Below are 11965 nucleotides of genomic sequence, written 5' to 3'. Positions count from 1 at the left end.
TAGGGCGGTTTATCAGTGGAACAGGCTTCCTCTGGAGGTGGTGGTTTCTCCATCTTTGGAAATTTTTAAACAGAGGCTGGATAGCCATCTGACAGAGAGGCTGATTCTGTGAAGGCATAAGGTGGTGGCAGGTTACAGTGGGTGAGTGATAGGGTTGTAAGTATCCTGCATAGTGCAGGGGGTTGGACTAGATGACCCATGAGATGCTTTCCAACTCTATGATTCTAAGATCAGTCAAGTTAGGCTTTTCCATGTCATCCTCGCCATGAGTGATCATTGGTGTCTCAACTACAGTATTTCCTGGTGAAAGCTGCCTCCTGTGACTGAATGTTATCTGAACTTATCATGGGAGATCCTTTAGAATTCTGACCCTGCTGGCGGACTTTCTGATGGCACCTGGGTTTTGGCCACTGAGTGCTGGATGGGATGGACCACTGGCCTGATACAACATGGCTTCCCTTGCACTGTTGTACTTCACTGTCTATATTTCTGAATGTATCTGTTTATATATCTGTAGATCAAGGGCAGACTCAGTTCATGCATCTATGAAACACAGTCTCTTGGCAATGAAAGCTTACAACGTAAAGGTATCTCCTGTGCAAGCACCAGGTCATGTCTGACCCTTGGGGTGACGCCCTCTGGTGTTTTCATGGCAGACTAAATACAGGGTGGCCTTGCCAGTGCCTTCCCCAGTCATTACCGTTTACCCCCCAGCAAGCTGGGTACTCATTTTACCGACCTCGGAAGGATGGAAGGCTGAGTCAACCTTGAGCCAGCTGCTGGGATCGAACTCCCAACCTCATGGACAGACAGCTTCAGACAGCATTTCTGCCGCTTACCACTATGCGCCACAAGAGGCTCTAATGAAAGCTTATGCCACTATAAATCTGTTGGTCTTCACATAGACACAGGCCTCCTTTTAAACATTTGAGCTGGGTTAGATACTTTTATTGAAGAAAACTAGCTGGAGCACAGGTAACACTTTTTGTATTCTTATAAGGTCTCTTTCAATAACCCCTCCTCCCCCCCCCAAAAAAAAACATGCCATAGAATAGAATCAATACATAAAGCTGATCTAATGTATAGCAGTTTTCCCAACGTGTCCAAGCAATAAACACTGCAAAGCTGTATAAATTATTTTAAAAGTCCTTTTGCAGCAGTCAGTCGATTTGCTGCCAGGCGTATCAAAATATGATCAAGTTGGTTTTAATGCCTGGGAGTTCAAGAGGCCAAAAGAATTATTTTAAGAGCCAATAGTGGACTATAATCCACAGTCTGCAGGGTGAAATCACAACTAAGATTCCTATTGCATTGGTTACTCTTCTTCAAATCCCTGCACATTTGCGCAATTCAGCTGCAACAAAACATTAATCTGCTCAGACTTCTTTTGTCCTGCATCTGCATCAGACAAAAAAAAAAATAGGGGAATGGTGGCGCATAACCCAGTCTTATAGACAGGCATCATAGGATCCAAGCAATTGTTGTAGGTGTTCATGGATCTTCATATACATCATTTTGTCACAGTAAACACCGCACACTGCATAACTGAAAGGGCTGGACATGACTCTGTGTCATATACATTGAGTTTTCCAATATGGAATTGTCGGGACAATTCACAATCTGCCAGCAACTCAAAAGGCACGGACGTTATGCCTGTACAATTTAATTGTGCCTGTACAATTAAAGCCAAGGGCAGACAACCAGCTGCATGGAGGGGCTAATCAAAGTGAAGGGTGAGCTGAGGAGTTAATACAATTCAGAAGTAAGCCGAACTGTACAGACCTTATAACACATGGGCCACCAGCAGCTGTGTCCAAGGGGACAACTGGTCATCAATGGTCACTGCTGGAAACTCTAAGCCAGGGATGGGCAAACTGTGGCTCTTCAGATGTCCATGGACTACAATTCCCATGAGAGAATGCTGGCAGGGGCTCATGGGAATAGTAGTCCATGGACATCTGAAGGGCCACAGTTGCCCAGCCCTGCTCTAAGCCCAGCAGCTCCTGTATCTGTGGCGTTGTTGTTGGGGGCTGGCTCTTTCTCCCACCAGTAGACCTCCAGGAACTTTTCTGCTACCGTAAGTGTCCAGTCTAACCCTGGACCATGTGTTTGACAATCACCCTCTATTTTTGTAGTACTAAGCAAACAGCCACTACAGGCAATTTTTGGAAGCCTCCTACCATACCAGTGGAATACGTCCGGCTTAGAGGCACAGGCCAGCTTTAAGTTAAACTCGGTATATGACCTTGTTTCCATTCAAATAAAATTGCCATCCTTCACTGTTTCCATGGATTAGAGTTCGAAACCACAGTTTCTTTGAAGTAAAGAGAGGTTTTGCATCCTCAAAAATACAGTCCTTTTATTTCAAGGGCTCTGCAGTGTGAAATCCGCGCCAAATCTTACTCTTGTTCTGACTACTGCTAGCTTTTGCTTCGGAAAACATTCATCTTGCTGGCCAAAAGTCCCCCTTCCTTAGCCTGCCACGTGCTGCAGAGTAGAGATTTCACTTTCATGACACTAAAGCCACTGGCCCCCTTGTATATTCTCCTAAGCTACAACCTGGAGGGTCCTTGAGCATACACTGCAGCAGTGTTTTTGCAAGTTTCTCTACTAGCAATTCTCCTGCTTTGCATCCTGGGTCCCAGATGCACATGCCCTGCTGCCCAATGCATTCAGCCTCTTGGATGCCTCAAAGAATGTATGGAGATCTGCAGGCTAACAGCTCCCAACTTACAGGGAAATACTGGAGGTAGCTCTTTTTCACAGCAACTCTTGCACCAAACCATCAAACTGGTTTATAAATCTTGAGTGGATAAGAAATGCGATGCAAAGATCCTACAGAAGAGCCTGTCAACAAGGCAGCTTGCAAAATACTGCCGAGGAGCAGGTGAACGTGTCTGCAGCCCGTATCCAAATGATCGCCAAATCTCCTTCAGGAGGATCTGGATAGCGAGTCCCAACGCCTCCCCAAAGTGGCCACATCTCCTCAGTCTGATTCTGACCTTCTGTCTGATTTGGAAGGTTAGTGCTTTCTCTTTTTCTTCTTCTTCTTTTTCTCTTTCTTCTTTTTCTTCTTCTTGCGCTTCTCCTTACCCTCGGAAGAAGTGGAGCTCCTGCTGCTGCTGTCTTCATCCGAAGTGGAGTCTTCCAACAGCTGCTTCAACTGCTGTATCCTAAAGGCAGAAAGGGACCTGCGAGATTAAATCATGCACTCCTTTCCCTCCCTGCACTTTGCCGGACAATCTGCCCGTTTCGTTGGTGCTTAAATTGTTGCTTCTGCCAGAGACAGATTGTTGCTTCTGATCAGATGACATGGTAAGCGGTGCATGATTTTTTTGTTTTTTGTTTTGCATTGGCACTGAGTTTTGAACACATCTGTAGTTGACACCTGCTTGAAGGGCCACCTTTAAGAACCTTGAGTTTACACCAGAGAGTGCTGAGTTCAAATCTCATCTCAGCCCCAATCCTTCATCTGCAATATAGGCAATCCTGCATGCATTCTACTACCAGCCCACTCTTCCTTCAAAGGGCTCAGTGTAGGATGAGCATCTATTCAATCTGCCCTTTTTATCTGTACAACAACCCTTAGAGGGAAGTTACCTGAGAGAGTGAGCTTTATGTCATACTGCTGATCTGAACTCTGGTCTCAATCACTCCAGCTGCTGAGCTACACAGGTCTATCATTAGCCCTACCCACTCTCTAAGCAGGGCACAAGGTTCAAGTTGCCGCACTGCCATGGAACTTCACCGGGCAATTTTGGGCAGGTCACACACTCACCGCCTAACTTAACCACATGGGGTTATTGCAGAGATAAGCCATTTCATGTCCCCAAAGGGCGAAAAAGAGGAATATACAATATACAATGCTGACTGGTCGAAGGTCAGCGAGCAATTTTCATGGCTGAGTCAGAATTTGGACCTAGGCTCCAATCACTGGCTCCCTAATACTACAGGCCTGCTATTGCAAAAGAGGATGGGTTAGATTACAAAAGATAACGGTTGGATCCAACCAACCAATCTACTGGTGAAAAAGGAAGGAGAGGTCCCCTTTGTCCACCAAAAAGGCTACGTTGTGGACCACCTGACCAGCTGGTACAAAAGCCAAAAACTCTCTAATAGGAAGATGACTTGACCCAAGGGCTGTCTGGATCCAACCCAATGTACACGCAGCACTCTGAACACTTGTGTGCCACACAGATGCTAAGCATGTTTTATTCTTCAATATCCGGATATGCTTTAAAGGAATGCCAGGCTTACCGCATTTCTTTCTTGTCACGCTTATTTTCCCTGATTATATCATACATGGGGTCTTCGTGAGCCTTGAAAAAGAAAAAGCTTTAAAACTTATTTCTGACTGTTTTGCATGATGAACGCCAAATATGCAATCCGACCATGCATCAAAGGTTTAGAATGCACGACAAAGGCATCTTACATTCATGGTATTTCTAACATATGATCATGCAAATTGGTAGCGTGCTCCTAAATTTCCTGAATTTCGTTGTCTCCGAAATGCCAGGCCATATATGAACCAACCCAAATAACAGGTAAAGGTGGCATAAAAATTCTCTATCTAAATAGTTATCATTGTTTCTGCTATACCAGGCTTCAAAATAACCCCTTTCATTATCATCTACAGAAAGGGTGAACTGAAAATGCATCTGACATTGCTGTCCAAATTTCTCCTGGGAGTTGGGGTTCTGGTCTTGTTTCTGGAGTGGGGCAATGCATGAGAAACCCCCCACTGGCTCATTTTTTAAACGTTTAAACTGTGCATGCAGCATCCTGTACATGTAGTATGTTGCAGCTTACAGCTTCTTCATTCATTAATGTGTTTTTCCTCTTTTACTTATGCACATGTATGTATTAATAAATTGCTGGAGGGTTGAAAAGGAATGCTGGTGTGATTAACCATCAAGATTCATTTTCTTGTACTTTGCAGGATTGTGTTAGTCAATAAAACAGTGCATTACGCATCTTGGTGCACTGATGGCTTTTTTGCGGAGCTTTATCATTGCACCATGTATTTGAGTGCATCAGGAATATGGATGAGCATTAATGGAAAGGGGCAACAAAAGGCATTTCTGAATTAAATTTATCGTTCTCAAACCAAAAACTAAGAGGAGAACACCACCATGCTGAAAACTTTTTGAACAATATGACTTGGTGCCTAATCAACGCAAGAAGAGGTGGGCTGAAAAAACACACCTCCCCCAACATACTTTTTATCCCGCCTTCTGGGATAAGAAGACCACAGAACCAGTGTTGCAGGAAAAATGAGGTTTGTCTCCCTGTCTCTGTCTCTGTCCCTCCCTCGCAGCAGGAGCCAAAGCAGGTAATCAGGGCTGGTTTGCAGTTTGGCAGGGCTCTCTGTGTCTCTCTCTCACGCACTGGCTCCTGCAACGTCTGAGAGCAAAGTGGCTAGCATCGAGGGAAGGAGCTGTAGGTGTAAGGCCAATCAGGGTGTGACCAGCTTTGCTGGCTTCACCCTGATTGGCCCTATTCCAACTCGGACACCCTGGACACATTCCACCCCCCAGGCTGTTTCACAAATATTAAGAGGAACAATGGATGGACCATGGATGGATAAGGATATAAACACACACACTCTTACACAGTACACATGCAGCATTTTACTTACTACTCTGAATTGTTCAAGCTTCTGATTGCCTTTAATGAAGAAAGGACATTCTTTATCCCCCGTTCTGTGTCCATAACGTTTACATCTCCAGCCTAAACATAAAAGTTAAAGATGCTTCAGAATAATGCACTGTAACAGGGAGGAAAAGAACTTTACTGGGTTTTAATTTTTTTTTTTAACCAAGTTCGCAGCTCTATTCTTGATTTTTCTTAGAGAGTGGTTACATTTGGCTCCAGGGGAGTGTGGTATAGTGGTAAGGGTGTAAGACTAGGTTCAGGAAAACTCAGATTCAAATCCCCAGTTTGAAATGGGAACTTGCTGGGTGACCCCGAGCCAGTTGTTCTTTCTCAGCCTACCATGCCTCACAGGGTGGTTTGAGAGTAAAACGGGGAACAGAGAGCTATGAAATGGTCGTCTCACTTATATGTTTGTCAGTGTTTAGCACCACCCACTACAGCCCCTAAATCATTATCAAATTCTAGAGATGGTGGCCATACTAAGTGAAAAGGGAAAGAAAAGGTCCCAGTTTATCCCCATCATTCAACATCTGCCTAAATAAAGCAGTGTTTACATTATATCTGAAAACCTGGAGACAGATTGTGGAGAATGCCCTCATTATTCAATGCGCAGATGGGAGAAAGAAGCCACAGTGTTGATGGGGACACACTGGTTGTCCTGGAGGCCTGGGGCACAAGTGCTGTCTCTCCAAGCATGACGCCTGGGAGGCAGGGAAGATGCAATGGTTGCCAGATTTTACGACATCTTTTTCCTGCCACATAATTTCCCACTCTATGTAAATTATGTAAACCAGGGGTGGGCAAACTGTGGCCCTCCAGATGTTCATGGACTACAATTCCCATGAGCCCCTGCCAGCAAATGGACGTCTGGAGGGCCACAGTTTGGCCACCCCTGATGTAAATGGTTCTAGAAAATTCCGAGGCTTACACTGCATCACTTTGACCTCTTTCCCTAAAGGCATCCAGAGCCCCTTGGTGGGAGCATGTGCGAGGAATTCTCGTGCATTTTCATTTCCAGGCACATCAGGGATACAGTCTTCCGGTTTTGTCTCGTTTTCCTGGAACAAGAGCGAAACCACATCAGAAAGAATCTCATGTGAAATAAATGAAGCAGCGCGCAAGAAAATTCTCTGTGCAAAAAGCAAAGTTGGGTAGATTTTGCTTCAGCTTCAGATCTATGGACCAAGGATCAAATTACCTCAGGATATATACTGGACACAAACAGGGAATTTAGAAGCACCTTTAAAATGTTTCTGAGATATTAAAAAGAGGCATGGTATATCAACCTACCTTGATCAGCCCTGGAGGAAGTTTCTCATAGCTGGGGGGGGAAAAGAGAGGCAAATATAGGTCTATTAATCATTTTTACTACTTAAGCAAAGGGTAATATTCGATCTAAACAAAGGTAAAACTTTGTTTAGCACCTGTCATTTCAATATTTTCATTTCCTCTACAGGAAGATACTGACAGGAAGCAGGTTAAGGAAAGGACCCATTTATTAAGCTGCTAGTGATAGCTTCTGAAGAGCCAAAAAGATACCCTTTTGCAAGTCATTCCATTCTGCCGGTCTTATTCTAACTGAGAGTAACAGAACCATTGCTCAAAACTGGAATCCTTCTCTTCTAGATAATGCTATTTTCTTTTTCAAAATGGTATCCTGTTTTGTCTCCACCATCTTGCCACAATAGGAGAAGAAGAAGAGTTGGTTCTTATACGCCACTTTTCTCTACCCAAAGGAATCTCAAAGCGGCTTACATTTGCCTTCCCTTTCCTCTCCCCACAATAGATACCCTGTGAGGCTGAGAGAGCACTGATACTACTGAGGAAGAAGAGTTGGTCTTATATGCTGCTATTTTCTACCCGTAGGAGTCTCAAAGCAGCTTATGTTCGCCTTCCTTCTCTCCACAACAGACACCCTGTGAGGGAGGAGAGGCTGAGAGAGCCCTCATATTACTTCTCGGTCAGAACAGCTTTCTCAGTGCTGTGGCGAGCCCAAGGTCACCCAGCTGGTTGCATGTGGGGGAGCGCGGAATCAAACTGGGCTTGCCACATTAGAAATCTGCCCTTCACTACACCAAGCTGTTATCAATTTTTCACCATGGCCTCCATTGCAATACCAACTTGGTAAGTCTGTCTCTCACAGATTTACTGGCAGGTTTGTTTTTCTCTTTACCAGCTCAGGGCTGTATATCTGGTTCACCTTCCCTCCATCTTGCTGTCTCAACAGCCCTATGATGTATCTTAATCTTAGAGGTAACCCAAAGAGTTTCGTATGTTAGTGGAGATTAGAACCTGGATGACCCAAACTGTCCTCCAGCTGTCTTTCTGGCATACAGGAAAACTGTACCAAATTGGCAGCAGGACAACTTTGGCCTACCAAGTCAGTTACAGTAATTATCTGCTTTTCAGGTATCTGAACATGCACCGAATGGCCACCTCTCATCACTATGGATTGTTCTCTTCCAGCTAATGTGATGCAGTGCATCGCATCAGACCAGCTCTAGCAGATCCCAGGTTCGAATCCCCACTCTGCCATGGAAACTTGCAGAGTAATATCAGACCTATCAGGTGGTTGATATTATTATTGTGGTTGATATTATTATTATGAATCATATGGCATATGTAGTGTGGCTAGGCGAGAGACCTTTGGAGATGGTTTGGCTACACATCATGATCCCCTGTGTTCCTTGGAGGAACTCCTATTCATGGTGAGGTAGCAGATCTAGAATCGAATCCAGCGCCTTAGAGATCAGCTTTTGAGAACCAGCACTCCCTTCATCTAAATACTGACTCTTGAGAGCTTATCCTTTGAAAACCGTGTAACTCTCTAAGATACTATTGGACTCGATGCTTACTCTTCTACTGCGTACTGCTTGATGTAGTGGTTAAAAAGTGGCAGCTTCTAAACTGGAGAGCCGGGTCTGATTCCTCACTCCTTCACGTGCAGCCAGCTAGGTGACTTTGGGCTTGTCACAAGCTGTTGTCAGAGCAGTTCTGTCAGGGCACTCTCAGCCTCACCGCCTTCACAGGGTGTCTGTTTTGGGGAGAGGAAGGGAAGGGGATCGTAAGCTGCTTTGAGACTCCTTCGGGTAGTGGAAAGCAGGGTATGAAACCCAACTCTTCTTCTTCTAGGCCGACATGGCTACCCCTCTGCAATTGTGAGGCCACTTAGGCTAAGAGAGCTCAACTTTGGCCATGAGCATGCAGCCCATCTGCAGCCCCATGCTTTAGCACAGGGGTAGTCAAACTGCGGCCCTCCAGATGTCCCTGGACTACAATTCCCATGAGGGCTGCAGCGAATGCTGCACAGCTAGAAGTTCCCACAGCAGGAACTGGAAGAAGCGCTCCTGTGGCTAGCCAGGCCGATGGGGGCAAATGAAAGTGGATGGGGGGAGTGACAAGTTCCCCATCCCCAGCGCCCACGTAACACAGCTGCCCCTAGATTGGGGCGGTGGGAGGGTGCCATAGTCCAGTTATGAGTAAATCTGCATTTTGGGTAAATCTGCACTGATGACTCTAAGTCAGCACCATGAGACTGCAATGTGATGTAATGAATCAGGCAATGTGATTCAGAATTCAGAAGTCTCTGCTCTCAGGACAGGATAACAAAGTCAGCAGGGCTTGTCACTTGTGGGGATGTTTTCATGTTGGGGTGGAGACAGATGGGGCCAGCAACCAGTCTCTTTCAATTCTTTCCACAACTGGGAATGCGCCTGCCGTTAATCACTAACCTTAACCGTTTTATTCCCCCCAATGTTTTTGTGCAGGACGACTGAACCCAAAAGACCAACTGGCTTTTCTAGCCGGGAATTGCCCAGCCCACTGCATATTTTGGGCGTTTGCTACTATTTGCTACTCGTTTGCTTTCTCCTTCTGTCTGTACTCTTATGACCATCGCTGGCCCAGGAAAGCTCACGCCTTGCATCAATCCGAGTTGGTCTCCAAGGTGCCCCTGGATGCAGGTGTTGTTGCTCTCCATCAGCCCATCCAACTTGTGTGTCGCCCTTGTCCTCCGGAGGGACATCCTGGCAGCCGGACAGGTCCGGGGGGTCCAGCGGCCATCGACCTACCCCCACCCCCCACCCGGAGCGGCCCTTACAAGGACTCCAGGTGCTGGATCTGCTGGATCTGCTGCACCTCGCGCGTCTTCCTCTTCTCCTTGCGCTCTAGCCCTTGGCCGCTCCCGGAGCCGCCGCCGCCGCCGCCGCTGCTGCTGCCGCCCGGCAGGGACTCGCTGTGGCTCCGGGCCCGCTTGAGGCTGCCTCCGCCGCTGCGCTCCTCCCGCCGCCTGCTCGAGTGCGACATGGCCAGGAGCGGGTCCCCCGGCGGCGAAGCCCAGCGGCCAGCAGGCAGGCAGGCAGGCGGGGAGGGAGGCACGGAAGGAGGGAGGCGCCGGCCGGCCGCCCGGCCCCCTCGGTTCACTTCCAGGCGCAGGCGAGGCAGCCACTTCCTCCGGCTGATCCGGGGCAGCGCCCCCTCCTGCTCCTGCTCTGGCTGCTGCTCCGGATCCGGCTTCTGCTCCGGTTCCTCCAGCGCAGGCGGGAAGGGGGATGCTATCTATGGGTTGGGAAGGCCCTGGAGAATTTGGGGGTGGGGACTTCAGTGGCGTAGGGCGGTGGGGTTTTAAGCATGCAGGATTGTCGTTTGGGTGGATTCAAGCAGGTCGTCGTGTTGGTCTAGAGCAGCGGGACAAATTTAGGGTCCGGCGGCGGGACCCTTAAGACCAACCCAGCTGTCGTGGCCCTGCTGCAGGTGTGCACGAAGGCGCGTGCCTTGAATAAAGCTGGAGATCTGTTATAATCCCGGGAGATCTCCAGGCTCCACCTGGAGGCTGACAACTCTACACTCTCACCACTGCATCACACTGGTTGTGTGTCAGAATAGCTAGCTACGGAGGTGCCTTTCTATGGGAGTCTTGCATTCTGCTCCTGGCACTAGCCAAATCAAGATCCTATTTGGCTAACAGCCAGAAGCACACCAGTCCTTCGCCCATGGGATCTAGGCCCCCTTGAATCTCTCTAAACCACCGGCACATCTTGTGGGTTCCACAAGTCAGCTCCCTGTTGTGTGAAGCAGCACTTTTTTGTTTTCTCTACTGAATCTGTGTTGCCTGTCAGTTTGACAGGAGGACACCCCAGTCCCCCAAGACCTGTTCTCAATGTTGTCATGCTATATTTTCTTTCCGAGAGGGTCTTCTTCACACACTTCCTTGTTTAGCACAACCCTCTACAATTGTGACTGCACTGAAAAAAGAGGACACATTTGCAGACTCACACTGTGTTGCTAGCAAGGCGTGTCTTCCAGACTCTTTCTCAACCAGGATTTCGTGAAATCCTGGGGTTTCTGGATGGCCCTGGAAGGGTTTCCTGAATGGGTGGGAATTAAATTTTTTACCATTATTAAACATTTATCAGGTGATATGACCGCATGTGGTCATGCAGACCTGCCCCCCCTCCCCAAATGGCCAATGATGAGACTGGAGGGGATGGGAAGGGGAGGGCCCCCGGCTGGGCTCTGCTTCTCAACCATATTCTGCCCAGTTGCACCTCTTCTGGGGTTTCTGGAAGCCTAAAGAATGTTTCAGGGGGTTCTCAATGGTAAAAGAATTGAGAAAGGCTGGCTTAGCCCAACATTAGTTTCCAAAGGCAGGGTTTAACCCCTCCAGAACATACAAATTAAGGTAGGTGACTATGCTCTTTAAAATGTTCAGCATGCATTTACCATGGAATAGGAAAGATAAACATTTGAATTGAGTAAGACTGAATAAACCACATTAAGCCTTCTGTATCAGTTTTCCCCTACAGACTTGAGTCACGGCACTTAGCTATGGTCTGTACTGCACAGTAGTGTACTCAGCGTCTTGTGTCACAGCTCATTCAACCTGCCCTGTCCTGTTTTTGATGTAGGAAGTACAACACGTACTGTTTGCAATTCTTCCTCCAGCTTCCTAGTACAATTGCGCCAGGAGGGGAAATCTAGTGTGGATCCAACTTACATCACTGTGTCAAGAAACATCACTGTGTGCTGAAACTCTGTAATCACACTCTGGTTTTGACAAAGACTTCTTATTTCAAATTAATATCTAATTCAGACTCAACTTTAAGTCTGCTTTTTTTTAAAAAAGAAGAGTTGGCTCTTATATGCCACTTTTCTCTACCCGAAGGAGGCTCAAAGTGGCTTACAGTTGCCTTCCCTTTCCTCTCCCCACAACAGACAACCTGTGAGGTGGGTGAGGCTGAGAGAGCCCTGATATTCCTGCTCGGTCAGAACAGCTTTCTCAGTGCTATGGCCAGCCCAAGGTTACCCGGCT

At 47.1% G+C, this 11965-nt stretch overlaps 1 protein-coding gene across 1 annotated transcript; it reads right to left on the bottom strand.

Annotated features, from left to right (window-relative positions):
- Positions 1 to 919: 919 nt before the first annotated feature.
- RP9 (RP9 pre-mRNA splicing factor) lies at positions 920 to 10089 on the bottom strand. The gene is made up of 6 exons (XM_077303268.1): positions 9755 to 10089; positions 6946 to 6976; positions 6584 to 6713; positions 5639 to 5730; positions 4258 to 4319; positions 920 to 3173 (listed from the first exon to the last, which is right to left on the bottom strand). The coding sequence occupies exons 1-6, from the start codon at positions 9958 to 9960 to the stop codon at positions 3023 to 3025; spliced, it is 672 nt and encodes a 223-aa protein (XP_077159383.1). The 5' UTR covers positions 9961 to 10089; the 3' UTR covers positions 920 to 3022.
- Between the last annotated feature and the right edge of the window lie 1876 nt (positions 10090 to 11965).

Source organism: Paroedura picta, chromosome 11 (assembly GCF_049243985.1).
Source record: "Paroedura picta isolate Pp20150507F chromosome 11, Ppicta_v3.0, whole genome shotgun sequence".
Taxonomy (NCBI): domain Eukaryota; kingdom Metazoa; phylum Chordata; class Lepidosauria; order Squamata; family Gekkonidae; genus Paroedura; species Paroedura picta.
Note: the sequence above shows the minus strand (reverse complement) of the source record. Positions and strands in the feature narration are given on the sequence as shown.

What these genes read in the sequence shown, in the direction of transcription:
- RP9 (XM_077303268.1), bottom strand. Translation starts at nt 9,960, where the DNA reads ATGTCGCACTCGAGCAGGCGGCGGGAGGAGCGCAGCGGCGGAGGCAGC. An exon ending in TTCCTCCAGGGCTGATCAAG is followed by an intron (nt 6,714 to 6,945) that starts GTAGGTTGATAT and finishes CTCTTGTTCCAG; the next exon opens with GAAAACGAGACAAAACCGGA. An exon ending in CGTGACAAGAAAGAAATGCG is followed by an intron (nt 3,174 to 4,257) that starts GTAAGCCTGGCA and finishes TTCTGCCTTTAG; the next exon opens with GATACAGCAGTTGAAGCAGC.